At 52.2% G+C, this 27,446-nt stretch overlaps 1 protein-coding gene across 5 annotated transcripts in view; it reads left to right on the top strand.

Annotated features, from left to right (window-relative positions):
- PLXDC1 (plexin domain containing 1) overlaps positions 1-27,446 on the top strand; it is an 83,939-nt gene that overhangs the window by 39,957 nt on the left and 16,536 nt on the right. For all 5 annotated transcript variants that reach the window (XM_035303311.3, XM_008997480.5, XM_035303310.3 and 2 more), the window contains exons 3-8: positions 3,487-3,630; positions 3,889-3,958; positions 4,642-4,764; positions 5,673-5,791; positions 7,029-7,128; positions 25,270-25,365. In XM_035303311.3, the coding sequence (XP_035159202.1) occupies positions 3,487-3,630; positions 3,889-3,958; positions 4,642-4,764; positions 5,673-5,791; positions 7,029-7,128; positions 25,270-25,365 (652 nt within the window). The remainder of the gene's footprint in view (positions 1-3,486; positions 3,631-3,888; positions 3,959-4,641; positions 4,765-5,672; positions 5,792-7,028; positions 7,129-25,269; positions 25,366-27,446) is intronic.

The raw sequence follows: 27,446 nt of genomic DNA, 5'->3' as shown, positions 1-27,446 counted from the left end.
TGAGGATGTGAGGGATGGTAAGCCATGGGCACAGAGGTGATCTTGCCCATCCCTGCGTGTCAGGGGCTCGTAGTTCAGGGGCAAACAGACATTCAAATGATGGGCTGGCCTGGGTGTGGTGGCACACACTTGTAATCTCAGCTACTTGGGAGGCTGAGGCTTAAGAATCGCCTGAACCTGGGAGGCAGAGGTTGCAGTGAGCTGAGATGACGCACCACTGCACTCCAGCCTGGGTGACAGAGCGAGACTCTGTCTCAAAAAAAAAAAAAAAAAAAAAAGATGGGCTGAAAAGCATCTAAACTTGGTTTCCTTTCTTCAGACACAATTTTAGTCTAACTGATGCCTCTTAATAAACCGCTTTTTGTTTGAACTTGGGGGAAGAGGGCGAGCTGTAGCCACAGCTGTGGCAGGTGGTCCCCGCTGAACCATAACTGGCCACAGTTGGGGTGCTGTAGACTGTCAGATGTACAGTGTGGGGCCGGGCCCCCTATATTTTTTTATTAGAAGTGGAATAAAAACTGCTCACCTGTGAATCCAGGAAGCAAGCTGGGGGATGGCCAGCAGACTCTTCTTTTGTGCATATCTCTGCACAGATTGAGGTGCACGGAGCTTTGTTTCTTGATGGGTAATTTTTTTTTTTTAATTGAGATGGGGTCTCCGGCAGAGATGGGTGGAGATAGGAGAGACAGAAACCAAGGAGAACAGATGAAGCATTAGATCTCCTGGAGGGCGGGGAAAGGGGCAGAAACAGAGGGAGCTGCTTTCCCGAGGGAGGCCAAGAGTTCTGGGCAGAAGCAGTAGATTCAGTGCCTGTGGGCAGAGCTGGAGAGCAGTGTGCCGCTGCTCTGGGTACCCTCCCAGGAATCCAGGGCTGGTGGCTATGGCAGCAATGAGAGGCAACATGCTTGACCCTCACCCCAGGGGCAGTGGCATCAGGGAAGCCCCCCTACCAGGTGGCTGCATGTGTAAAACCAGAAATTCAACAAGAGTGGCCCCATGTGACTCTTGCAAATAGTACCCATGAATCATCCCTTGAGGACCCCTTGAACTAAGGGACAGTGGAGGCCTCTTGCAGGGGGTGGAGGTCATCATTGGGCAGGTAGGGGTGGAAAGCCAAGAAGAAGGCAGGGTTTGGCCAGGCGTGGTGGCTCATGCCTGTAATCCCAGCACTTTGGAAGGCTGAAGTGGATGGATCACTTGAGGTCAGGAGTTCGAGAACAGCCTGTTCAACACGATAAAATCCTGTCTCCACTAAAAATACAAAAATTACCCAGGCATCGTGGCAGGCACCTGTAATCCCAGCTACTCAGGAGGCTGAGGCAGGAGAATTACTTGAACCTGGGAGGTGGAGGTTGCAGTGAGCCAAGGTCATGCCATTGCACTCCAGCCTGGGTGACAGAACGAGACTCCATCTCAAAAAAAAAAAAAAAAAGGAAAAAAAGCGGAGTTTGAGCCTAGTGTTGAATGAACAGGAATCTGCCAAGGAGAGAAGGCGAGGGCAGTCATTCCAGACAGGAGGACCAGCGTGGGCAGTGGCACGAGTGACCACTGGTGGCCTGAGGCTGTCAGGGGAGTGTGGTCTGGAGGGTGGGTGCACAAGGAAGCCCAAGGTGGTGAGAAGAGAGAAGGAGCTAGAGAGAGGCTGGGCTGGCTCATGATGGGATCTGGCACAGCAGCCTAAGAGCTTTGGGTTTTGTCAAGGACGGTGTCTTGAGGGAACCCTGCATAGCTTATGAACAGAGTGATGTCACCGCACAAGTGTTTTTGATTGGTTTGACTGCCATGCTGAGGATGGGTGGAGGTATGGGCCGTCTGGAGGCAGGAAGGGAGGGCAGTGGCAGAGAAATACACCCTCCCCTCCCTCACCAATCAACCATGTTTCGTCCGCTTATCCTCCCCCAGCCTGCCCAGACCCCAGGTCCCCAGGGTGTGTCACTTGTCGTAAGAGCAGAGTGCCTTATGGCAGGTCAGGAGTGCAGGAATCCCTTGTGCCCGCTCACACTGTGCCCAGGGCAAGGGCTGGCTGGGCAGCTGGCAGCCTGGCAGGGAGAACGTCGTTTGCTCTGCTGTGTCTGCGCCACCACCACTGGGCAGCCTGATTAATGACCCAGGGCTCCTCATGGGTCAGCGGCCCCATCTCTGTGATGGTGGCTGCCAAGGGAACCTGCCTGCCCCTGCCTCCCTTCCTCCTGCAGCTGGTGCTTTGGGTCAGCTCCAGGAAGTGCTCCCACATCGCCCCCTCTGGCTCTCTTTCTGCCAGCGATTTCCCTGGCCTCGTTAAACTCCGGCCCCAAGTGCTCCTCTGCAGGAGAGGCTTTGCAGAATGAATCCCCGGCCCACAGCATTCTGGCTTGTTCTTTATCTCCATCAGGTACACAGCAAAGGCTCAAAGATATGTCTCAAAGGAATCTTTGCTGCTTCTCTCCCCTTCCCAGCCCTCTGGTGATGCTGTGTGGGCACTGGGCTCTGTATTATCTCTGCTTGGGGGTCTGTGTGTGCTCCTCTGTTTACATAACCCACTCTTCCATCAGACTGGCAACTTCCTAGGATCAAGGGGCAGCCTCCTCCTTTAGACTGGTGCCTTTTAAGATCCAGATTTTTCTTTTCTTTTTTGAATCTCGCTCTGTCTCCCAGGTTGGAGTGCAGTGGTGCGATCTCAGCTCACTGCAACCTCCACCTCCTGGGTTCAAGTGATTCTCCTGCCTCACCCTCCTGAGTAGTTAGGATTATAGGCATGTGCCACCACACCCAGCTAATTTTTGTATTTTTAGTAAAGACAGGGTTTCACCATGTTGGTCAGGCAGGTCTCGAAATCCTGACCTTGTGATCTGCCCACCTCGGCCTCCCAAAGTGCTGGGATTACAGGCGTGATCACCAAGCTGGGCCTAATTTTTATATTTTTAGAAGAGGCAGGGTTTTGTCATGTTGGTCAGGCAGGTCTGGAACTCCTGACCTCAGGTGATCTGCCGGAGTTGGCCTCCCTTGCCTTACTGTGTCCGCCTCTGTAATCTTGCAACATAGATTACAGGTGTGAGGCCCTGTGCCTAGCCCAGATTTCCATTAAATAGGGTATTCTTTCAGGGCAGGGCTCCCTGAAAACAAGGGCCTGGTTTGGGGCCATCCTGTTTGTTCCTCCCTCATGCTCCAAGCCAAGCTCAGCCATGGTTGTGCTCTGAAGGGATGCAGGGGCTGGCAGCCTCCTGGCTTGCCTGGGAACGGGAGGACTGAGAAGGAGTGCAGCAGGTGTGGATTTGGCTGTGGCCAGGCATGTGGGGGCACAGCTAGGAGCCAGTTAGTGAGCTGTCTGGGGCCAAGGGGGAGCCCAGGCAGTCCTAGGCCTAAACCAGCCCTTGGGGCCACAGGTCCAGCACCCTGGGATGGTGGCGGCTTCCTGTATCCAGAAGTCTGGGTGAGGAGGGGTGGAGAGTGATTTCTGGCATGCTGACAACTCACACCTCCTGTGGGCTTTATCTTGGGCTCTGGCAGGAGGACAACCACAGCTACTATGTGTCCCGTCTCTATGGCCCCAGTGAGCCCCGCAGCCGGGAAATGTGGGTAGATGTGGCCAAGGCCAACCGGAGCCAAGCGAAGATCCACACAATCCTCTCCAACACCCACCGGCAGGCTTCGGTGAGTGCCCCGGTCCCCAGCCATGCTTCCCTGGGTCAACCCATCCTGCCTGGTCAGTGGGCATGGCTGTGGCCCGGGCTCTGTGACCTAAGAGGTACCTTCCAGGGATTCCCATGGGACTTTGCCAGAGTTGGGGTGCCCGGCAGTGGCCCTGGGTATACCTGCTTCCCACTCTGTCCAAACACGCATGAGGCAGTGTGGGTGCCCAGGTCCCTGGCCTGCAGCTTGGCCCAGCCTGACTTTCTCCATCCCCTGCAGAGAGTGGTCTTGTCCTTCGATTTCCCTTTCTATGGGCATCCTCTGCGGCAGATCACCATAGCAACCGGAGGTAAGACCACGCCATGGGGCCGTGGGGAGGGTTTGGAGATCTCAGCCCGATATCAGGTGCCCTCCCAGGGGAGGCTCACTGGAGACAGGGTTGTATGGATGGAATGAGGGGGACACACGTTTGGCTCTAATAGGAGCCTGATTCTCAGGAGGAGGGTCAGTGGATGTCAGACCACTCCCCTTGCATCAGCTGACCTGCTTGTGTGTACATGTGCATGTGCGTGCGTGTGTGTGTGTGTGTGTGTGTGTGTCTTCTCGGGCCAGCAGGAGTTGGTGTGGACAGCCCTGTGTCCCAGAGTCGCTGAGTAAGAGGGAAAGGGAGACCCCACTGAGAGCTTGGGCTCCCGGGCCAGGCTCTCTGCTGATAGGAGGCACCTGTCTTTAATTCCTGCACTTCAGTTCTGCATCCCACTTCCCCAGGGATGGGGAAAGCTGTGAGTCCCCTCTTTTTCCTGTCCCCTGGACCTACAGCCTGTGCCCTGCTGTAGGGCCAGGGAGGACCTTCTCTGGTCTGGGGCCCTTTGGCTTCATACACACCATATCCAGAGCCTGCCAGATGGGGATGGTGACAGAGGTCTCAGGCTCACTTCCAGCCCTGATGTGCTGCCCTTCTTGGGGAAAAGGCCCCTGAAGCGGCCCCTCTGGGCCATTTCTGGTGACTCCTCTGCACCTCTCCCACCCTAGGCTTCATCTTCATGGGGGACGTGATCCATCGGATGCTCACAGCTACTCAGTACGTGGCGCCCCTGATGGCGAACTTCAACCCTGGCTACTCCAACAACTCCACAGTTGTTTACTTTGACAATGGTAAGACCAGCTTTCAGGATTTAAGTCACCCAGCTCCAGGGATCCCTTTGTCCAGCCCTTTAGAGGAGCACAGGGCCTAGAGAGGACAAGAGTCCCACAGCCCCACGGCTAGGCGGCCACCTACCTTTCTCTGCTCAGTTTTCTCATCTGTCAGATGGGGCCAAAAATGCCTGCTACCCAGAAGAATCTGATGAGAAAACAAAATGACAGTGTGTGGCTCTTGGTGGAGGTAAAATAAATGCCAGGGACCTTATTGTTTCTTACTTTCTCCAGGATGTCCCTTGAGCCCCGTCTGAACACAGAACAGACCCTTCTTCTTTTATCTCAAGGAGTCAGAATGGACAAGAAGGAAAGGGGAGAGATGACCAAGGACAGTTTCTGGGCCTGAAGCAGGACCTCCTGGCTCCTCTTGCTGCTTGGGAAGCCAGACTGCTTTAGTGGGCTGCCCAGCTCCTGCCTCCTTCAATTGGCAAACTTCCCCATCATCCTGAAGGGACCCCACCTGTCCCTTGCCATTGCCCCCCGGCTGGCTTTTTTTTTTTTTTTTTTTTGAGATGGGGTTTCACTCCTGTTGCCCAGGCTGGAGTATGATGGCACAATCTCAGCTCACCGCAACCTCTGCCTCCCGGGTTCAAGCGATTCTCCTGCCTCAACCTCCGGAGTACCTGTGACTATAGGCATGTGCCACCATGCCTGGCTAATTTTGTATTTTTAGTAGAGACGGGGTTTCTCCATGATGGTCAGGCTGGTCTTGAACTCCTGACCTCAGATGATCTGCCCACCTCGGCCTCCCAAAATGCTGGAATTACAGGCGTGAACCACCAAGCCTAGCCCCCGACTAGCATTTCTGCAGGGCCCTGCTCCTTACATGATCTCCTGTCCAGCCAGCTTTCCACTCTTCACCCCAGGGACAGTCTTTGTGGTTCAGTGGGATCACGTCTACCTCCAAGGCTGGGAAGACAGGGGCAGTTTCACCTTCCAGGCAGTGCTGCACCGTGACGGCCGCATTGTCTTCGGCTATAAAGAGGTGAGTGGGCCCAGCTGCAAAGACAGCTGGATCTTGGAGCCTTTCTTGATTCAGCAAATATATAGAGAATTCATGATGTACCAGGCATGGGGCTTGCTGTGGGCACAGCAGTTAACAAGATGGTTGCAGGTCCTACCCACATGGAGCTATAAGTCTGCTTGAGGAGCTGGACCATCATTACAGTGACAAATGTAGAATCACCACTGTGACAAGGCTCCCAAGTAGAGGTGCCAGGTGCTAGCTGAGCCTTTCATAAAGCTCTCTATGTTGGCAGAGGTCGGGGAGGCTTTGCTGAGGAAAAAGAGTTGAAATCTGCAGGATAAATAGGAGTTCAGGAAGCAAAGAGGAGAATGAAGTATGTTCCAGGAGAGAGAACAGCACATGCAAAGGTCCTGAGGCAAGTCGGAGCATGGCTGGCACAGCACTGAAAGAAGGCAGCACAGGCTGGGCATGGTGGCCCATACCTGTAATCTCAGCACTTTGGGAGGTCGAGGCAGGTGGATCATCTGAGGTCAGGAGTTCAAGATCAGCCTGGCCAAGATGATGAAACCCTGTCTCTACTAAAAATACAAAAAATTAACTGGGCGTGGTAGCGGGCACCTGTAATCCCAGCTACTTTGAAGGCTGAGGCAGGAGAATCACTTGAACTTGAGAGACAGAGGTTGCAGTGAGTCAAGATTGTGCCACTGCACGCCAGCCTGGGCAACAAAGTAAGACACTCCATTTCAAAAAGAACAGAAGAAGAAGAAGAAGGCAGCATGGCTGGAAGGGAGAGAAGGGAGGTCGCTCTGGCTTCAGAGTGAAGAACAGCTTATTGGGGGCTTAGAGGGAATACTGGGAGGTGATTTAGGAGAAAGGTGATGGTGGCTTAGAGGTGGATGGCGGAAATGGAAAGAAATGAACAGATTTCAGAGCCATTTAGCAGGTTAAGCAACAGAATTTGGAGATGCTTTTGATGGGCAAGGGAAGAAATGAAAGAAAGGGAGGGGCAGAGGGTGGGTCCAGGTGTCTGGCCTGCATGGAGTACCATTCACTGAGCTAGAGAAAAGAAGAAAACGTACTTGGAGGTGGTGTGAAGAGGACCTGGAACTTGGCTGAGGTCCCATTGGGCTCCGGATGTCTTGGAGCCCTCCAGGAGGTGGTACCATCCAGGAAGATGGATCTGGGGCTCACAGGGAGGGCTGGGCGGGCCCCAGAGCGTTTGAGAGGTGGACGGAGCCTCTTCTCCCTGCCGCAGATCCCAATGTCTGTCCCGGAAATCAGCTCCTCCCAGCATCCTGTCAAAACTGGCCTATCAGACGCCTTCATGATTCTCAACCCATCCCCAGATGTGCCAGGTGAGTCTCCAGGGACCCCGCAGAGGCCTTGATGGGTTAGGACTCCGTTCATACAGAACTTGGGCTGCTGGGGGCTGGCAGTGGCAGGGAGTGGACAAGTGGCAGAGAGCTGAGTGGGAAACCAGTGGGGAAAGGGGGCCCAGTGAGTTCCAGCTTTTCTTTGTTACAGCAGAGGGACCATCTTTTCCAGCAAAATCTCCAACAGGAGGCACTGCTGTGGTTGTTGAGGGGAAAGGGAGCCACAGCCCTTCCACTCAGCCTCTATTCCATTTAGAAAACTCCAAAGACACCCTAGTAGGGGTTTTGAGCCCTCCCAGAACACAATCATCATGGCTACCCGATCCAGGTGATAACAGGAGCATCCTAGGATGCCAGGAGACAGGAATCCAGCCTTAGCCACGCCATTAACTCCTTTTCCTTCAGCAAACCACATTCTCTCTCTAGCCTCAGTTGCCTCATCCACAAAATGGGGAAGTAGCTGAAGGGGTGCCTTTCCCTCCCAGGTCCTCCTCCAATGCTGACATTTTAGGAGATCACAGCTCTTTCTCTCCTGCTCCCAATCCCCACTGCATGCTCATGAGGGTCTTGGATTTGGCCTCCTGGGGAGCAGAGGCATCCCATCCACTGCTGCTGCTACCAGACCCTTGGCTCAGAGACTTTTTGACTTGACCTCTTCTTCTGAGCTGTATGTGCAAATTCTGCCATGTAGGACCCAAGGCAGGTCTGGGGAGGAGCCTTTATCTGCCCTTCCCACCCTACCTGGGTTTTGGTGGGGCCTGGGGGCATTCTGAACTCCACTCTTGCCATGCCAGGCTGGAGGGAAGGACATGCTTGGGAGCCACCAAGTCGCCTTCCTGTAGAGGGGCAAGGTACCACCTTTCTGTAAAATCAGGGCTTCCTGGGGGAAGCATCATTGCCTATTTCTGTTGGATTTCATCAGTACATGTGTTCTGAGTTCCTACTACACACTGGGCCACTATGTTCCAGGCGCAGTTGTGTTACAGTGAAGAGGAATGGCATCCACCTTCGAGGTATTCAGCATCTGAACACAGTCTTTTTTTTTGAGACAAGGTTTTGCTCTGTCATTCAAGATAAGTGCAGTAGTGCAATTTTGGCTCACTGCAGCCTCCACTTCCCAGGTTCAAGTGATCCTCCCACCTCAGCCTCCTAAGTAGCTGGGAGGCCCACAGGCACATGCCACCACATCTGGCTAATTTTTTATTTTTTGTAGAGACAGGGTCTTGCTATGTTTCCCAGGCTTTTCTCAAACTCCTAAACTCACACGATCCTCCTATCGTGGCCTCCCAAAGTGCTGGGATTATAGGCGGGAGCCACCATGTCCAGTCAAGCCTCTGTCTTTAACAGAAATTTGAGGGATGGGGGTAATGGGACTTTTAATCTTTTTTTTTTTTTTTTTTTTTTAATCTGAAGGCAAGGACCAGGGCTTAGTTAAAAGGCTTCACCCAGCACTTTCTATATGCAAAGTTATCAATGCAGTGTTAGGGCCTCAGCTCTGGAGCTGAAAGCCTGAGCTGGAGTCCACACTTTCCACAAGCATGTGACCTCTGGTAGTCACTTAGCCTCTCTGGGTTTATTTATTTCTCTGTACAACATAGGGATAAGAGTGATGCTTTGCCCCTACAGCTGCTGCAAACACACAGGCAACAGTGTATGTAAAGTGCTGAGCCCAATGTCTGGCACATCAGGTCTGTGAGTCTGAATAAGAGTATCTTACCATGGCAGCCTTTCTATCGCAGAAGACACCAGGTTCTGTAGCGAACAGTGCAGGACCAGGAACAAACAGGTGAGATGCTGCCACCACAGTACTTCCATGCAGCTTTTGTGGCTAGGGACAGAAACTCACATGCTGCAGTGGCAGAGTTTCCCACCTGTACTCGTTTGCACCACCCCTCTTTGAGATTTTTGCCATTTCCATTAATTACTATTCTTTTCTTTTCTTTTTTTTTTTTTGAGATGGAATCTCACTCTGTCACCTAGGCTGGAGTGCAGTGGCATGATCTTGGCTCACTGCAACCTCTGCCTCCTGGGTTCAAGTGATTCTCCTGCCTCAGCCTCTTGAGTAGCTGGGATTATGGGTGTGCGATACCACTCCTGGCTAATTTTTGTATTTTTAGTAGAGACAGGGTTTCACCATGTTGGCCAGGCTGGTCTCAAACTCCTGACCTCAGGTGATTCACCTGCCTCAGCCTCCCAAAGTACTGAAATTATAGGAGTCAGCCACCACGCCCAGCTATGAATTACTATTCTATTATTATTACTAGAGACGAGGTCTCAGGCTGGAGTGCAGTATCTCCTTCGTAGTATTATTACTAGAGACGAGGTCTCAGGCTGGAGTGCAGTATCTCCTTCGTAGTATTATTATTAGAGACGAGGTCTCAGGCTGGAGTGCAGTATCTCCTTCGTAGTAGCTCATTGCAGCCTCAAACACTTGGGCTCAAGCCATCTTCCCACCTCAGCCTCCTAAGTAGCTGGGGCCACAGGCACATGCCACCATGCCCAGCTAATTTTTTAACTTTTTATAGAGATGGATGGGGTCTTACTATGTTGCCTGGGGTGGTCTCAAAATCCTGGGCTCAATCTAACCTCCCCACTAAGCCTCCCAATGTGCTTGGATTACTGGGCTGAGTTACTGTGCCCAGCCTATTTACTAATGCATTTCTTTATCTTCATTTATAAAATTATATTTTTTCATGAATAAATCTGGTCTAAAATGCAAAAGATCCAAAAGAATGTACAGAAATGAGGTTTTTCACCTTCCTCTGACCCCTGCCTCTCAGTTCCCCTCCCTAGAGGCAAAGGGAGGGGAAACCAGGGCTCTGGGTTATCTCCAGAGCTGCAAGTCTTCAGGGAGAGAGAGAGAGAGAGAGAGAGAGAGAGAGAGAGAGAGAGAGAATGCACACGTGTATTTGAGGGCATAGGATGTCTGTGGTTCTGCACTTGAGCAAAGTACATCCTGGCCGCTGTTCTGTCTCAGCACACTGCAAGCTGCCACATGCTTCTCTTTAATGGCTGCGTGATAGTCCATTCCATGGATGTCCCTTCATTTAACCTGCCCCTGGGGATATACTTTTCAGTTGTTCCCAGTCTTGGGCTATGACAGATAATACGGTAGGTACTGTCATGGCCCCGTGTGAGTGTTTCCATATGTTAAATTCTCAGTAGTTCAATCATTGGGTCAAAGGTCAGGGCCATTTATAATTTTGATAGCTGTGGCCAGAGTGGGTTTCACAGAGACTCTGGCACTTTATACTCCTCATGGGTGGGCATGCCTGTCACCTACTCTTTCGCTTGCTGTGTGTCCCAAGGCAGGGTCTGGGCTGTGGCTGTCACCATCCAGTGAGTTACCTTGAGCCCCTCAAGGGCTGTGGTGCAGATGAGCCAAGATATCCAAGCACAGAGCAGCAGGCACAGTGCCCGCCAGTGGGAGTGCCCAGGAAAGGCTGGTTACCCTCTACCGAGCAACTCACCCCAGTCCACACCTTCATCTGGCCAGATCCGTGGGGGGGTTGGGCAGCACTCAAGGGTCGAGGGGCTGGTGATGGGGCCTGCTTAATTCTCAACAGGCCAGGAGTTCTTTTCCCTCTTCAGAAATTCACCAGCTCCTTTTTTCTCCACCTTCCTGCAACCTCCCTTTCTGTTCTTCCCTTCTTCCCAATATCTGCCTGCTGCTAGCATTTCCAGCTGGTAAGCAGGCATAGACAGGCTCCCCTAAGCATATCACCTCTCAGGAGGGCCAGCAGCTGGACACGCTTCCCATATAACAGTGCATGATTTCGAGGGAGGTGGCAGAGGGCCGGACGTTGGCATGGAGGGGCATCTGATTTGCATATGCTTCTAGAAAGAGGTTTTGGGGTCAAGTTTTGCTGCTTCTATTTGGGACTAATTCAGCTCTCAGCATAACTAGGGTGGTCCCAGGTGATTGTTCTGGGAGCAAATGGCTCTGGTGGGCTTGGGGGCAAAGCACCCACTGCTAATCTGCAAATAAGGAATCTCTCCTCCCTGGTAAGCATTTGGGTGGGTTATAGCCTTGATCCATGGGCCAGTTGGCTGGTGGCTGGCCTAGCCTACTCCAGAAGTGTGGAGGCCTGCACCTCCCCCTCCCTTCCCTTCTCCTTTTTTTTTTGAGATGGAGTTTCACTCTTGTTGCCCAAGCTGCAATGGCATGATCTTGGCTCACTACAACCTCCACCTCCCAGGTTCAAGCAATTATTATGCCTCAGCCTGCTGAGTAGCTGGGATTACAGGTTCCCACCACCACACCTGGCTATTTTTTTTTGTTTTCTTTAGTAGAAACAGGGTTTCACCATGTTAGCAAGGCTGGTCTCTAACTCCTGACCTCTGGTGAACTGCCCACCTCGGCCTCCCAAAGTGCTGGGATTACAGGCATGAGCCACTGCACCTGGCCTCCTTCTCACTTTTCAGTGCCAGTGTCCTCTGCCTCCTCTCCTCAACAAAACTGTCCTAGATGCTGTGACTCATTGCCACCCATACCACATGGCTCCTCATGAGGCCCTTGTGCCCCAGTGGCCTAGACTCGGACAGAAAGCCAGGCACAGTGCCAGTCAGCTAGCAGGCACCTACTTGATACCTGTGAATGTCCCTCCCTCCTTCCCATTCTCAAACATGGCTTTGAACTCTTCTGTGTGTTTCTTATATTTCAGGGCCTTTGTTATGTTGCTGCTACACAAGGAACCGTTTTTTAGCCAGTAGAACTGTTTTCCTGTCTTTGCTCTATGTGTGTGAAGCAGTCTTTGAAATTGTACACAAGAGGCGACATCAGAAAACTCTTCCTTCAGCTCCAATGTGTGGCTTCCCTTGCTCTGTGCCAGAGGCCCTGTGGATATCGCCTTATCCTTTGAGGCCCAATTCCAACCCTAGATACTAGATCTAGGGCTAGTCCACTCCACTGTGGTTGTATCAGTTGTCAAAATACTGAAATACTTGCATTCTTGTTGGCAAATGTGCTGATTTGAGCTGCCTTGTACCTTCCACAACCCCTCCTGCCTCCCCCTTAGCCCCCTGCGCTCCCAGTCCTCTATCAAGTGGCATAGCATGGGCTCCAGCACCTGCTCCATAGCTGCTCTGACTGGTCGGTTAACACCTGTGTTGAGCCTGTTGTTAAATCATCTCGATATCACCTGGTTGCATTAGTTAGCTACAGCTGTGTAACAAATCGCTCCAGAATTTAGTGGCTTAAAACTATAACATATTATCTCAGAGTTTTTGTGGATCAGAAAGCAAAGCACCATTCAGCCAGGACCTCTGGTCCTGGCTGCAATTGAAGTGTTAGCCAGCAGCTGGGTGTGGTGGCTCATGCGTAATCTTAGTACTTTGGGAGGCCAAGGCAGGGGGATCTCCTGAGGTCAGGGTTCAAGACCAGCCTGGCCAACATGGTGAAACCCCATCTTTACTAAAAATACAAAAATTGGCTGGGTGTGGTGGTGGGCCTATAATCCCAGCTACTCGGGAGGCTGAGGCAGGAGAATTGCTTCAACCTGAGGAGGGTAGGTTGCAGTGAGCCAAGATTGCACCACTGCACTCCAGCCTGGGTGAAACAGTGAAACTCTATCTCAATTAAAAAAAAAATGTTAGCCAGGGACACAGTTACCCCCATGATGGGGTGGCAGGTGGGGAGGGTTGGGACCTGTTTCAGGGCTTTCATGTGGTTTGGCAGGATTCAGGATTCAGGATTCAGGATTCAGTTCCTCAAGGAGGCCTACCTTGGCTCCTTGCCTGGTAAACCTCCCCACCACGCAGCAGCTGGCTTCCATCAGAGCGGGCAAGCAAGACAGCAGCAGAGGGCGAGGAAGATGCAAATCAGGGTCTTTTTATAGCCTAATTTGAGAAGTAACATCCTATCTTTTTTTTTGCCATATTCTGCTGGCTAGAAGCAAGTCCAGCCTACACTCAGGGGCTGAATTGCATCTGGTTGCGGATACCAGGCAGCCACCGCAGAGGCTCTAATACGCTGGGGCCGGGCTAGCATCTGCCTACCGCACTGATTATGATCCTCGCTCCCAGGCACTGAGCTGTACAGTGTCTTGGATCTTCCCCTAAACATTGTGAATTCCTACATTTGTCCCTTTCTAAATGAGGACATAAATGTTCAGAGAGGTAGAGTGACTTATTCGTGGTCACACAGCTATGAAAGAATTCAAGCCCAGATCGTCTTCATTTAAATCCTGGAGTCCACCACTGAGCCTTTTTTAGATTGACCCACCGCATTCCACCCAGAGAATCTTTTCCTCCTCAGCTCCCCCAAACACCCACGGCCCTGTGTGCAAACTCCCCAGGCTGCTTCTTGGGACTGTTCTTGGGCAGGGATATGTCTATTTCATCTGTGCCTCCCTCACAGGGCTTCTGCAGGGTGGAGTCTCAGGAAACGTGTACCGATCAAGCTGTGGAATGAGGGTGCATTAAAGGGTTCAGATCCCTGGTAGCGTCTGCCTCCGAGGCTCCTCTGTGATTCTGGAATGAGAGACTCCTTTAGAGCCAGCCCAGGAGATGGCCTAGTGAAGAGGGACGGGGAGGCACAGCCCACCTGAAATAGCAGGGAGGCCATGCCTGCTCTGTGGAATCAGGAGGAAACTCGAGATCTCAGTGGTGGAAGTGGCGGGAGTTTGACTCCAGGTGCTGTGTGCTGAGGTGTTGGGTCCACCTGCCAGGTGAAAGCCAGCACCTGACCCCCAGACACGGCCAGCAGCTCCCACCCTTGTCCTCCTTCCTCTAGGATCAGCCCTACAGGGTTCTGTGAGCCCCTCCTGGCTGGTGTAGAGATGAGAAATTGTAAAAATAAAAGACATAACACACGGAGATAGGGAAAAGAGAGTTTGGGCCCAGGGGTCCACTGCTCCCCAAACCGAGGAAATCAGCAGTGGCCCCGAATGCCGGGACGCTTCACTTTTACTGAGTTGCAAATCTGGGGGCAGGGTAGACAGGGCGTGGCAGTGATAGGGTCAAGTATATCACGTGTCATTCAGGTAGGGGCTCAGGAATTTCTGGCACCCAAAGTGAGGTAAGGAGCATAATGCATCAGCACCTTTTCCACATTTATCAAGAAATAACAAAAACATTAAGGTTTATATTACTATTACGGATTATCTTTTCTAAGAAAAAGGGAACCAGGTGCAGAGGCGGAGCGTGAGAGTGGACAGGGAACGTGACCCCTGAAGCACAGCATCACATAGAGACAGTTAAACTCCCGGATGTCTGCAGGCCTCCCTGACAGCCATCAGGCATACCACAAAAGCTTGGAGAAGCGGAGTTTTCTCCTAACTCCCCCAAGGAAGGAGACATCTCAGCTATTTTGGATGTCTCCTTCCCTAGCTGGCTAAACAGTGGGCGCTTTCCCAGCGCTGGCACTGCCCACAGCCAAGGCATCCTCCAGCGGCCCTTATGCAGGCGTGACAGAGGGCTTAGAGCATCTTGCCTTAGCGTCATCCATTTCACAATGTCACCCCAGGTTCACACTTCCTACCTGAAAGGCATTAGTAAAAGAAGTAGGATCACCTATGAACAACTAAGATCACATATGAATAACTAATAACTACTACGGTTATATTTCTAGTTGCTTTCTTCTTCATTATTTATATGGAAATAGGCTGAGGCTTTTTGCTCCTGCCTCGGAGCTTATGGGATCTCCCCCTAACATCTTCCCTCTGTCCCCTGTTCCTCCTTGTCACCGTCAGATCTGATCACATCATTCTCTGACTCCTTGCTGCCCACACACAGGTCAGGCCCAAATCCTCAGTGTGGCATTCAAGGCCTGGCACAGCTGGGCACAGTCAACCACGCAGGCTGATTTCTAAATCCTCCTTCCACTCACTGCCCTCTGCCTGGGCAGCTCTGCTCTGTGTCCCCTGGGTTCCCTGAACATGCCAAGGGCCATCCACATGCTATGACACAGTCCCTTTGTATAAAACACCTCTTACTCTTATCCTTTTTACTGCTTGGCACTATTCTCCCCATCCAGCGGCCCAGCTCAGATGCTGTGCAGGTAGCCACTCCGCCATGCAGTGGAATTCATGGTTTCCTCTTCTTTCCCCCAGCACTCGCTGACATTTTCCCCCACTTCTTTTCTTTCTAGTGGTAGCAAGAACAAATGCTGATACTTTTAACATATCATCCTCCCCAACCAGATGTGATTTGCTTGGGGGCTCTCTGTGGCCCCCGGCACTGAGCCCAGTGGGCGGGTGCTACAATTTTTAGAAAATGAGTAACTGCAAGAAAGTGGACCTAGGTGCTGGGGTCAGGGTGCTGCCAAGGGAACAAACACAGCGTAGACCTTGCCCTCGGCTCTGTCGTGACTAGGTGGGAACAGGGGCCTGACATCACTTGAGTTTGGGAGTTGTTTTGGAAATTGCATCCCTCTTTGTCAGAGGTTTTTAGATTTTGGGAACAGGCATAAAATTCAGGAAGTCTGGGAACTCTTAAAATTGTATAGGGAGCCGGGCATGGTGGCTCACGCCTGTAATCCCAGCACTTTGGGAGGCTGAGATGGGCGGATCACGAGGTCAAGAGATCGAGACCATCCTGGCCAACATAGTGAAACCCCATCTCTACTAAAAATACAAAAAAATTAGCTGGGCGTGGTGGTGTGTGCCTGTAGTCCCAGCTACTCAGGAGGCTGAGGCAGGTGAATTGCTTGAACATGGGAGGCGGAGGTTGCAGTGAGCCGAGACTGCGCCACTGCACTCTAGCCTGGCGCCTGTCGACAGAGCAAGACTCTGTCTCAAAAAAAAAAAAAAAATTGTATAGGGAATTTTTTTCTTTTTGAGACGGAGTTTCACTCTTGTCACCCAGGCTGGAGTGCCATGGTGCCATCTTGGCTTACTGCAACCTCCACCTCCTGGGTTCAAGCAATTCTCCTGCCTTAGCAGCTGGATTACAGGCGCCTGCCATCATGCCTGGCTAATTTTTGAATATTTTAGTTGAGATTGGGTTTCACCATGTTGGTCAGCTGGTCCTGAACTCCTGACCTCAGGTGATCTGCTGGCCTTGGCCTCCCAAAGTGCTGGGATTACAGTCATGGGCTACTGCACCCGGCCTCGGTTTTTGTTTGTTTGTTGTTTTTTTAATAGACAGGGTCTTGCTCTGTCACTCAGGCTGGAGTGCAGTGGCACAATCATAGCTCACTGCAGCCTCAACTTTCTGGGTTCAAGCGATCCTCCTGCCTTAGCCTCCTGAGTAGCTGGGACTATAGTGTGCGCCGCCATGCCCGGCTTATTTATTTATTATTTGTAAAGACAAGCTCTCACTATGTTGCCCAGGGTGGTCTTGAGTTCCTGGGCTCAAGCCATCCTCCTGCTTCGGCCTCCCAAAGTGCTGAGATTACTGGCGTGAGCCACTGTGCAGGGCCTGTCTATGGAGTGTTGAGGTGCAAACGGAACCGGTTGGCACCCATGAATTTTTCTGGGGCAGGACCCATGGCCCTCACTGGGGTTTAAAACGGGCCACAGCCTCTGCTTCTGGGGAGGAATGGCTTTTATGTGGCTAAGAGGTCAGATGCCTTTGGGTCCCATATTCAACCCCGCACGCAGGGAATTAGTTTGGATTAGGTTGAGCTGCTGGGAATAGTAAACCCCAAATGACCATTGCTTCAAGGAAACAAGCTCAGGAAGAGCCATCTGGTCTGCAGACCATGTGATCACCACGGATGATCCCATTGACCAAGCCCACCTGGTCATGCAGAATGGTGGCGTCACCGTCCTTGTGCCCAGTTTTGACTCCTCCCTGCCTGGGGCGATGTGGGGAGGGGAGTTTGATTCCTCACCATTTAGGAATCCCCAGCCACTGAACCCTGTCTGGAGGAAACTCTCCTCCCCTCAGCCTAAACACTTTCCTCCCCACCCCTGCTAGGTGAGGGGATGGGAGGTGCATGGGAGGATTCTTCACAGCCTCACTCCTGGGGGAGAGAGAAGGACAGCCTGAAAAGCACAAGTGTTCTTCCTACCAGTACTTCCTCATATAAACTATTCTGCAGGCTTTTCAACAGAGTCTGCAAATCATCTTTGGTGAAAAGAAAAGTCACGTGCAATTAGCAGCATCTGTTTGGAGAGGTACTCAAAACATACAGGGCAGCGTATTTACTATGTGGCTGGACAGACCACCTGCCAGAAGTCAGTATTATTTTCTCTGTTCATTTGCTTAAGAAACTCTTTATTTCGTGGTCAGTATAAAAGCAACTTTAGCGTTGCCAACATCCAAACTGACATGGTACAGAGTACCAGATTGGCCAGGAGACCCCCATGTAGGCAGTGCTGAAGGAAATGAGATAGAACAGCAAAGTGGGTCTATCCAGGGGGCCAGCAGCCTTCTGAACTGAGAGTCTCAGGGGCTGATAGCATTCCAGGCTGAAGGCTCCAAGCAGATTCTGATCCACGAATTTATTCTCTCCAAACAGGTGGCCATTATTAACAAACAGGTGTTCTGTAGTTTCCCATCATTCAAAAATATACCAAGTAGGCAACTGTTACCTGCTCACCACTGTTTAGACAAACTAAGAGGTTTTCTCCATGCGGGAGCCACAGGGACAGGGTAAACTTAATATTTCTCAACAACAGGGATTCCGAATTAGTGGAATCAGTTAATGAGGATTTTCTTACAAAGGGTTCCAGAGCTGGCTGCAGAAGGGCTCTAGGGGCTGCGTGCTGAGGTGTTGGGTCCACCTGCCAGGTGAAAGCCAGCACCTCACCCCTAGACACTGCCAGCAGCTCCCGGCCTCGTCCTCCTTCCCCACTTGGGAAATGGGGGCAGGGAGAAGCTGATGTGGTCACGAGATTGGGCGATTGTGCCTTCCTGCCTCTTCTGATAGAGTGTCCTCTAAAGTGCCCTTCATTGGAAGTTTTTAATTTGGGGCCCATCCTTCCCTCGTTTCCCTTCTCACTTCTGTTTTCCCCACTACTCTGCTCCCTGAGTCATTTGACTCAGTCATTTCTTAAGGTCCTGTGAGGTGCAAGGCCTGGTGCTAGGGGATGAGGTACAGAGACAGATGCCATGCAGACGGTCCTGGCAGAGCTTGTGGTCTGGCTGTGGGAGTGGCCAGGAGAGCAGATATTGACTGATGCCTGGAAGCAGGGATAAAACAGAATGCCTTAAAGTGCCAGAAATGGTGCTTTGGGGCATACTGCATCTTGGTTCCAGAAAGGATCTGTTGGTCATGGAGATGGAAGTCATTGTCTTGGGCAAGCTCCAGATGTTGGTAAAACAATCCAAAAAAAATAACCCAGGTGGGGGGAGTGTAAGGATGCTTTCATAAAAAAATAAAAATATCACCAAACCCACACTCGAACAATAAGTACAAGCTGGCAGTTGAAGTGAGCGAATAGTTTCAATTAGAGATATAGTTCCATCCCTCATCCCCCTTTCTGCACCACTCGGTCTCCCCACCCCGCTGGAAGGACTGTGTTTTCAGAGGACAACTGTTGTCTCTGGCTGCATTCATGTTTGGGGCACACCCCAACTCTGCTCCCCAGCCCAGAGGGTGTGGATACCCATCCCTAGATCCTGGCGTGAGGTTTCTGGGAGCCCTGCCTTCCCTGGGTGCCACTTGTATCTCTATCCTGGAAATCACCTCCCTTGAAAAGTCCTTGCCCCACCCTGAGTCCCTTTGTCCCTCCCATTCCCCTTGCTGCTGATGAGGGCAAGCTCTGCCCTGCAGCCTTGCAGGTACAGAAATCCTGAAAGCCAACTCTCCTGCCGCTTTGGGCTCTAATTTAGGAGGGGGCACGTCTGGTTTACTGTGGTCTTTGGGCTCTAACTTAGGAGGGGGCACATCTGGTTTACTGTGGTCTTTGGGAGCTGTCCCTTTGAGAAAGGCAGTCATGGGCAGGGGAGGAAGGGTGTGCTTCCTTTGGGCTGTGGGCTGATGTTGTAAGTTGTTGAGGTTTTCTTGACTATTTGTAACCCATTCATTCACTCACAGTCATTTCTTAAGGTCCTGTTAAGTGCAAGGCCTGGTGCTAGGGGATGAGGTACAGAGACAGATTCCATGCAGACTGTCTTAGCGGAGCTTGTGACCTGCCTGTGGGAGTGGCCAAGAGAGCAGATATTGACTGAGCAATGTAAGTGGGGACACTGGACATTGTTCAGGGGCTGTAGGCTTAGTGCGGGGCCAGCAGGGGTGGGCAGGCAGTAACTTTGCCTGAGAGTGGAGAAATCTTCAAGGAGGGGACGCCATTTGAGCTGAGCCTTGAAGCATGAGGCAGTTGAAGGAAGAAAGGTTGACATTGGATTCTAGACCCCATGGCCTTAGGAACCTTGAAAGTCAGGACACGGGAAACCTGGAGTTTCATGTTTATTTTTTATTTTTTTGAGATGTAGTCTCGCTTCTGTCTCCCGGCTGGAGTGCAGTGGGATGATCTTGGCTCACTGCAACCTCTGCCTCCAAGGTTCAAGTGATTCTCCTGCCTCAGCCTCCTGAGTAGCTGGGATTACAGGGGTGTGTCACCATGCCTGGCAAATTTTCATATTTTTAGTAGAGACAGGGTTTCACCATGTGGGTCAGGCTAGTCTCAAACTCCTGACCTTGTGATCCACCCACCTTGGCCTCTCAAAGTGCTGGGATTACAGGCGTGAGTCACTGAGCGCAGCCTCATGTTTATTTCTTATTGCATTACATTTTGGTGCTGAAGGGGAAGGAGAGATGGCCCCTGGGTGTAGTGAGTGGGGATGGTATAGGAAAGGCTGCCTAAGACTCTCCATGCTCATCTAGATGTTCCTAGGCACCAGGCTCACTCAGAGCCCAGGCCACCTGCTCATAGCTACTGGCGTCACTTAGGGGCACCTGCAGCACTGGGGGCCTTGGTGCTGCCTCTGGGCATGTGAATTACAGGAAGGTGCCCATCCTCACTCCAATCTCTGTCAGACCCCCTTGTGCTTGGCAAAGGGTCTTTCTTGTGTCAAAGAGTCGCATATGTATGTGCATATGTGTATGTGCTCGTGTGCAGGTGTGTGTGTGTCTTGGAGGCTTGGGTGTGCCCACTCGGGTACAGGGCTCCGTGGACCTCACCCCCTCAGCTTTTGATGGAGGAAAGCTCCTCTTAGAGCCACAGTGACTCTGCGGGCAACTGGCAGTTACTGCCTGATATGAGGCTTGCCACTCAGCCTCCTCTCTCAGACTTAGGGTTCTTTAGGAGACAAACACACCATCATTCTATCTTTTGAATTTTGACTTAATTAATTAATTATTTTTTTAAAGATGGAATCTTGCTCTGTCACCCAGGCTGGAGTGCAGTGGCACAATCTTGGCTCACTGCAGCCTCTGCATCCTGGGTTCAAGCGATTCTCCTGCCTCAGCTACCTGGCTAGCTGGGATTACAGGTGCCCACTACCACACCTGGCTAATTTTTGTATTTTTAGTAGAGATGAGGTTTCACCATGTTGTCCAGGCTGGTCTCAAACTCCTGACTTCAGGTGATCTGCCCGCCCCAACCTCCCAAAATGCTGGGATTACAGGTGTGAGCCTCTGCGCCCAACCAATTATTTATTTTTAAATAAATAATTAGGCTTGGTAAATTGTAAAGAGGTGTGCCCTGACGTGGTGGCTGGTGCCTGCAATCCCAGCACTTTGGGAGTTGGAGACAGAAGGATTGCTTGAAGCCAGGAGTTTGGGACCAGCCTGGGCAACATAGGGAGACCTGTCTCTGCAAAATAATAAAAAAGAATTACTCTGCCATGTGCCTTTGGTAGGGGGAGGAGCTGGGGGAGGGACTGAAGTGGGAGAATCACTTTAGCCCAGGAAGTTGAGCTGTGATTGTGCCATTGCACTCCAGCCTGGGATAGAGTGAGACCCTGTCTCAAAAAAAAAAAAAAGAAATGTAAATATTTCCCTTTGACTCTTTTAGAAATACAAATTAGAAAGCTCTCAGCGGGGGTGTGCTGGAGATTGTGTATGCAGATGGGCAAGAGGCAACTGAACACATCCGTTCCTACGTTCAGTAACTTTTTTGAAAGGGTAGCTGGGGCTGGGCGCGGTGGCTCACGCCTGTAATCCTAGCACTTTGGGATGCCGAGGTGGGTGGATCACCTGAGGTCAGGAGTTCAAGACCAGCCTGGCCATCATGGTGAAACCCCATCTTTTAAAAAAAGGAAAGCGTAGCTGGAAGTCAGTCACTGTGGGAATATTTACACCACAAAAATTGGCGACAATTGCAAGTCAGGGCCCCTCTGCCCCTACCTGCCCCCATCCCCCAGGCAGTTGTTAAATATTTATCTGCACTCACAACTTTGGTGACATTCTAGAGCCACAGTGGCTTTGAGAACTGAGGGTTTTAAAAATCTGGGCTCTGAATTTAAAACAAAGACCGTGTGGCTTTGGGCAAATAAACATCCCCTCTCTGATCTCACTTTTCTCCTTTGTAAAGTAGGGAGAGCAGTGACGTCCGTCTGTGCATCTCAGAAAGTTATAAGGGAAAAAGAAATGTCGCAGCTCCAGGGAGGCTGCAAGGCTGTGCACTCACGGGATGCTCTGCACTCACACAGCCCCTGCACAGAGCAGGCATCCGCACCTGTGTGCCGAAGGCGGCAACGAATATGGTGCATGGGGGCGCTGTGGTCTTGCGGGGGTTTTCTCATTTTAGTAGATGTTTTCCATTTAAGACTGTGGCTAGGCTTGGTAAATTGTAAAGAGATGTGGCTGGTGTGGTGGCTCATGCCTAGAATCTCAGCACTTTGGGAGGCTGAGGCAGGCAGATTGCTTGAGCCCGGGGATTGGAGATCAGCGTCGGTACTAGAGGGAGACCCTGTCTATACTAAAAATACAAAAATTAGCCAGGCATGCTGGGGTGTGCCTATAATATCAGCTGCTTGGGAGACTGAGGCAGGAAGATCACTGAGCCTGGGAGGTCAAGGCTGCAATGAGCTGTGATTGTGCCACTGCTCTGCAGCCTGGGTGACAGGAAAAAAAAAGTGTTATACAAAGTTGTATCTGTCTATGGGTTAATCTGTCTGAACCTCAGTTTCTCCACTTGTGAATAAATGGTAGAACAATGTGACTTCTTTTTTGGGGGGACAGTCTCGCTCTGTCACCCAGGCTGGAGTGCAGTGGTGCCATCTCAGCTTACTGCAACCTCCACCTCCTGGGTTCAAGCAATTTTCCCTCCTCAGTCTCCCAAATAGCTGGGATTACAGGTGCCCACCACCAGGCCCAGATAATTTTTTAAATTTTTATCAGAGATGGGGTTTCACCATGTTGTCCACACTGGTCTAGAACTCTTGACCTCAGGTGTTCCACCCGCCTCAGCCTCCCAAAGTGCTGGGATTTCAGGTGTGAGCCACTGTGCCCAGCCAACTTGACTTCTTAACTCCCTTGCTCTCTCAACCTGATATGTCTGAGTCACTGCAGCTGTAGCCCATCTCCTCACTCGTAAAGCCCACACCTGCACAGTGCTTGCCTGGGGGGACCGCCTGGACTCCTCGTCCCACCCACTCTGTCCAGCTGCTTTCCTGAGACGCAGCAAGTTCCCTGATCTGCCTGGGATGGAAGGAAGGGAGGGAAACGTGGGAGGAGGCCTGGATCTCATTCCAAAACATCCAGCTGCAGTGCAGGCACTGGGGGAAGGAAGGGACTGCAGGGCTGGAGCTGTCCTCTCCTGGTAGGAAAGAAAGACCATGGCTAAAGGCCCCTTCACCGCCTCTCCCCCTGGGAGTCAGTGGGTGTGTGTTTCGGGGAGATGGATTCCAAGGTAAGTACTCTCTGAGCAGCCCTCGGAGCAGGCGTGGGAAATTCATCTCAACCCCCAGGGCCCCCAGGCCCGGCCATTCGCCACCTGAGCACTGCTGCGCCCCACTGAGCCATTGACCTCCTTCTCCAGTGAGCAAGAGCAAGAAACAGTAACCAGGAAGAAGCAAGGGGAAGCCAGGGTGGGGGTGGTGGCATCCACAGCAGGAGAAGCAGGGGTCAGCAGAGGAGAGGAGAGGCCCGCAGGGTGACAGGTGGGACCGGGGGTCTGGATTGCCAGCACGGCACCGAGGTCAGGCCGCCTCTGTGGGCCTGCTCTCTCTCCACAGCAGCGGGGAACTGGGGAACCCACCAGAGACTTGCTAACAAGAAATATGCCATCTGAGAGAGAGAGATGGAGAGAGGGAGAGAGCAAGGGGAAAGCTTTGGGACAAGCCTGGGCAACATAGGGAGACCCTGTCTCTACAAAAGCATAAAAAATAATTACCCGGCCTCCGCATCCTTCCTTCTCATGTTCAAGTTTATGAACATTCCTTAGAGTAGAGTTTGAGGGCTTAGAAGAGGCTGGAAATGCCCTAGAGTCTCAGCCATGAGAACAACAATACAAAAGCAGTCGGGGCGGGGAGAAACGGGGCTCACATGCTTCAAGGGCTCCCGGGGTCCTGGTGTGTTAATGCACATAGCGTCTCCTTAATTCTTAGGACCATCCCATTCTCGTGGCATCACCAGCCCCATGTATGGATTCAGCTCACTGAGGCCCTCGTCCAAGATCACACAGGTGGTAAGGGCAAAGCCCGTCTGCCTGGCCGAGGCAACCCTAAGCCTCCTCCCACTGTGTGGTCACCCTCCGGGGGCAGAGCTGATGTTCCCCATCTGCTTTCCCCTTTCCACTGGGCCTGGAGCAGCATCTGACCTGGCAGGGGGCAGGTGCACCCTCCTGGCGGCATGGGAGTGGGGAGCACTAGCATTTCAGGCAGAGGCCTCCGGGCTGCAGATTCCTGTTCAGCTTTAGGGGAACTTTGCTGACACCAGTGTCAGGGCAATTTTCTTTTCATTGCATGGAATGACATTCCAAGGTCTTGAGTATTTCAGGGGCTGCTGAGTTGTCCTGCAGCAGGGCAGGGTGGTGTGGTGTGGTGGAAGAGAGCATGCTTTGGTGCCAGACCCATGGGGTGCAGTCCTGGGTTAATTAGGAAGGGCTAATTCCAAGAGTAAGGATAAATAAATAATGAGATGCAGGCCGGGCGCGGTGGTTCACGCCTGTAATCCCAGCACTTTGGGAGGCTGAGGTGGGCGGATCACCTGAGGTCAGGAGTTGGAGACCAGCTTGGTCAACATGTGAAATGCCCATCTCTATTAAAAATATAAAATATTAGCCAGGTGTGATGGCGGGCACCTGTAACCCCAGCTACTCGGGAGGCTGAGGCAGGAGAATTGCTTGAACCCGGGAGGCAGAGGTTGCAGTGAGCTGTGATTTTCCCACTGCACTCCAGCCCGGGTGACAGAGTCAGACTCAGTCTCAAAAATAAATAAATAAAGTAAATGATGAGATGCAGCTGAGATATCATGTGAAACATGGACGAAGCTCCTCTAGATTCTTTATACAGGAGGGGATGTGGGGGCGGGGCACCCAGTAGCAGCACAGGATGCCCACCCCTTTGTGGAGGCCCCTGCTCAGTTCTGCTGCCACCTTGGGAAATTTTCCTCCAAAGCACCTTCAGCTGAGCGAGAAACGTATGTCCCCACCTACTTCTAGTGACGAAGACCCAATTCAAACTCGCGTGAACAGAGGAGGGGTGCATGCGGTGCACAGAGAAGTCTCGACAGGGCCTTGCCAGGCCTTTGTCCAGGAAGGGTGAGGTCAGTTATGGACAGAAACATGCAAAAGTCAGCCTGTCCAGCTGCAGACGTTCACAGAGTACCCAGCGAGTTTTGGACCAGATGATCATGGTCTAACGCACCCCCAGCCTCCCAAAGACCCTTGTGTCCACAGAGCGTGGTGAGTGCAGTGGGAGGAGGGCACCTGGCCTGAGCCAGGGAGAGGAGGGAGCTGGCCAAGGAGGGCTGCTCAGGGGAAGTGGCCCTTGAGCTGGATCTACAAGGATGAGCTAGACAGGAAGAAGGGGTGGAAGAACATCCTGGGTCGAGAAAACAGCAGCTGTGAAGGCGCAGAGGCCAGGGAAGCAAGCGTGGGATCCCGTGTCCTGCCCCCCAGAGCAGCCAGGTCTCTGCAATGAGTCGCTTAGCCTCACACCACAACACTCTCCTCCCCAGGTCCGCACCTATTTCTGTCTCCAGCAGCTCCGACATCATCGTCCCAGGCTGATGGCTGTACTTCCTGCCCTCAGTGGCAGCACGCTAACCTGTCAGGCTCTGGGAAGAGGACTTGAAGCCCTCTGCCTGTGACATGCTCCTGACAACATGCTCTGCCTCTGTTTCAGAATCTCGGCGAAGGAGCATCTTTGAATACCACCGCATCGAGCTGGACCCCAGCAAGGTCACCAGCATGTCGGCCGTGGAGTTCACCCCATTGCCAAGTGAGTAGGGGTCATTTCACCATCCCGGAAAGAGCTCTGGGACTGGCTTCAGGTCCCAGGCCCATAAGTGACTCCTGTTTTGTGTGGCCACGTAACTTTTCTGGGCCTCCCTTTCTTTTGTAACTCAGGCCTGATGCTGCCTCCCTTCCAGAGATAGGGTAAGGGTGAGAGCCACCTAGGCGGAGCTGAGCACGTCGGCGGCAGCTGACACTTGACGGGTTCATCCCAGGCCTGGGGTGTGGTTAGGGCTTGATTAGGGCAGCTATGTTATTCTCACATAATTGAAACCCGGGAAAGCTGTACCTCTGAGAACGCTTAGACTGAGCTCCCAGAAAAGGTGATCCAGGAACTGGATGGGCCCCAGTTTGTCATTGTATTTTCCGTAGAGGAGGTGATGCCAGGCTCCCCGGGCAGGAGGCAAGGGACGGATTTAGCAGGCAGCTTCCATCAAGCACGGGGCCCTGGCCCTCTGCACCCCACTCATCCACACTGAGGGCAGCCATGGCCGAGGCCCCACCTGCTGTGTGGAGCCCACAGGATCTGCAGCGGAAGCTCCTTGGGATGAGGCTGGGATGGCTGAGAACGTGGGAAGGAGGAGAGCGCCTTCCTTCCTGTTGTTTCATGAAGGTTTTCATTTCCTCTCTCATCTTGTGGTGCCCCCAGCTTCCTGCTGAACTCCTGGCCTTCTCCCTGCCTCGGTGGTATTTCTTTCTTTCTTTCTTTCTTTTTTTTTTTTTTTGAGACACCAGGGGGTCACAGCTGGGACACTTTAGAGGTCACAGCCATACCCAACCCTGTCACCCTCCATCGGGGCAGAAGGCCCAGGGCCTGAGAACCAGAGGTACCTTGAGGACTGGTGAGAGCAAACCTCAGGCTCTGTGATGTGGATAAAACTGCATTTCGGAGCAAGGGCATCCAAGGGCAGGCTGACTGCCTGGGCGGAAGCAGTGAAATGTTCTGGGAACGCATTTCTGGGACACAGTACATTTAAGGCACTTCTCACCCCTCCAGTGAATTTTGTGCGCATCTAATAGCATTCGGGACATCTGAAATGTAGGTGAGAGATAAAGGTTGGTAGGTGTTATGAATACCCCAGGAGGATCCCAGAAGTTTCTCTGTGGCCGGTTTAGCCGGAGGCTTTTAAGGGGCCTCCAAAGTCACCAGGAGAGGCAGGGGCAGGGCTCCCACCTGGATGCAGCTGGTGAAGGAGGGATAGTGCTCTTAAGGCTGTGATTTGAGTCTCTGGAAGGCCAGACAGAGAGAAAACTCTGCCTCCCCTGGCTTCTCCCTTACCGTTTGGGTGTGGGAAGGACTTGTCCAAGTTACTTTGGAGGGGTGAGTGGCTTATCTCCAAGCCATCGTACTCTGTGGCTGGTCCCTCCTGGTCCTTCTAGGAGAGACCCATGAAAAGGAGGACTGGGGGGGGAGTGGGAGCTGGGGCAGTCTCTGTGCTCAGAGAGACCTTGGTTCAAACCCAGACCTCGCACTCTCAGCTCCATGACTCTCTCCAAGCCTCAGTTCCCTCCTCCATAAAATGGGGATAACAAGAGCACTTATATATTGATTCAACATACCGTGTGCCAGGCACTGTTCCAGACCCCCTGGATATACAGGGAATAAAACAGCCAGAGAGTGCTTATCCTCCTGCACAGGGCAGCCCCTGTGGCTCTTTCCATCCACTCTCCCAGGACCTTCACCATGGCAGAAAAAAGGACATAGTGCCACCCACTGCCAGTCCCTCCCAGAATGACTGAAGGTGGCCACACTGTGCCCACATAGTCTCTCCCACTCACCAAGGGTGGTTCCCAGCTGCCTTCTTGCTGGGGCTCCATGCAATGCATGTTGGCTCCTGAGTTAATGGATCACATGAGAACTCACACAAGAAGTGCACGCGATGTTGATCAAATGGTCATTTTCTGTCGTTAGTTGACACTTCTTGCGGCTATCAAGGTGCTCCATTCTGCCGCTTGTAAGATAAGCCTTTCTGCACACAGTTGTGCTGGGTGAGTGCCTGTCTCTCTTTGCAATACAGTGCATGGGCTTTGTGACAACTGCTTGCCACTCAGAGGTCCTCTGGTTCA

The sequence above is a fragment of the Callithrix jacchus genome, chromosome 5 (genome assembly GCF_049354715.1).
Source record: "Callithrix jacchus isolate 240 chromosome 5, calJac240_pri, whole genome shotgun sequence".
Classification (NCBI taxonomy): domain Eukaryota; kingdom Metazoa; phylum Chordata; class Mammalia; order Primates; family Cebidae; genus Callithrix; species Callithrix jacchus.
This window is presented reverse-complemented; position numbering and strand designations above follow the sequence as displayed.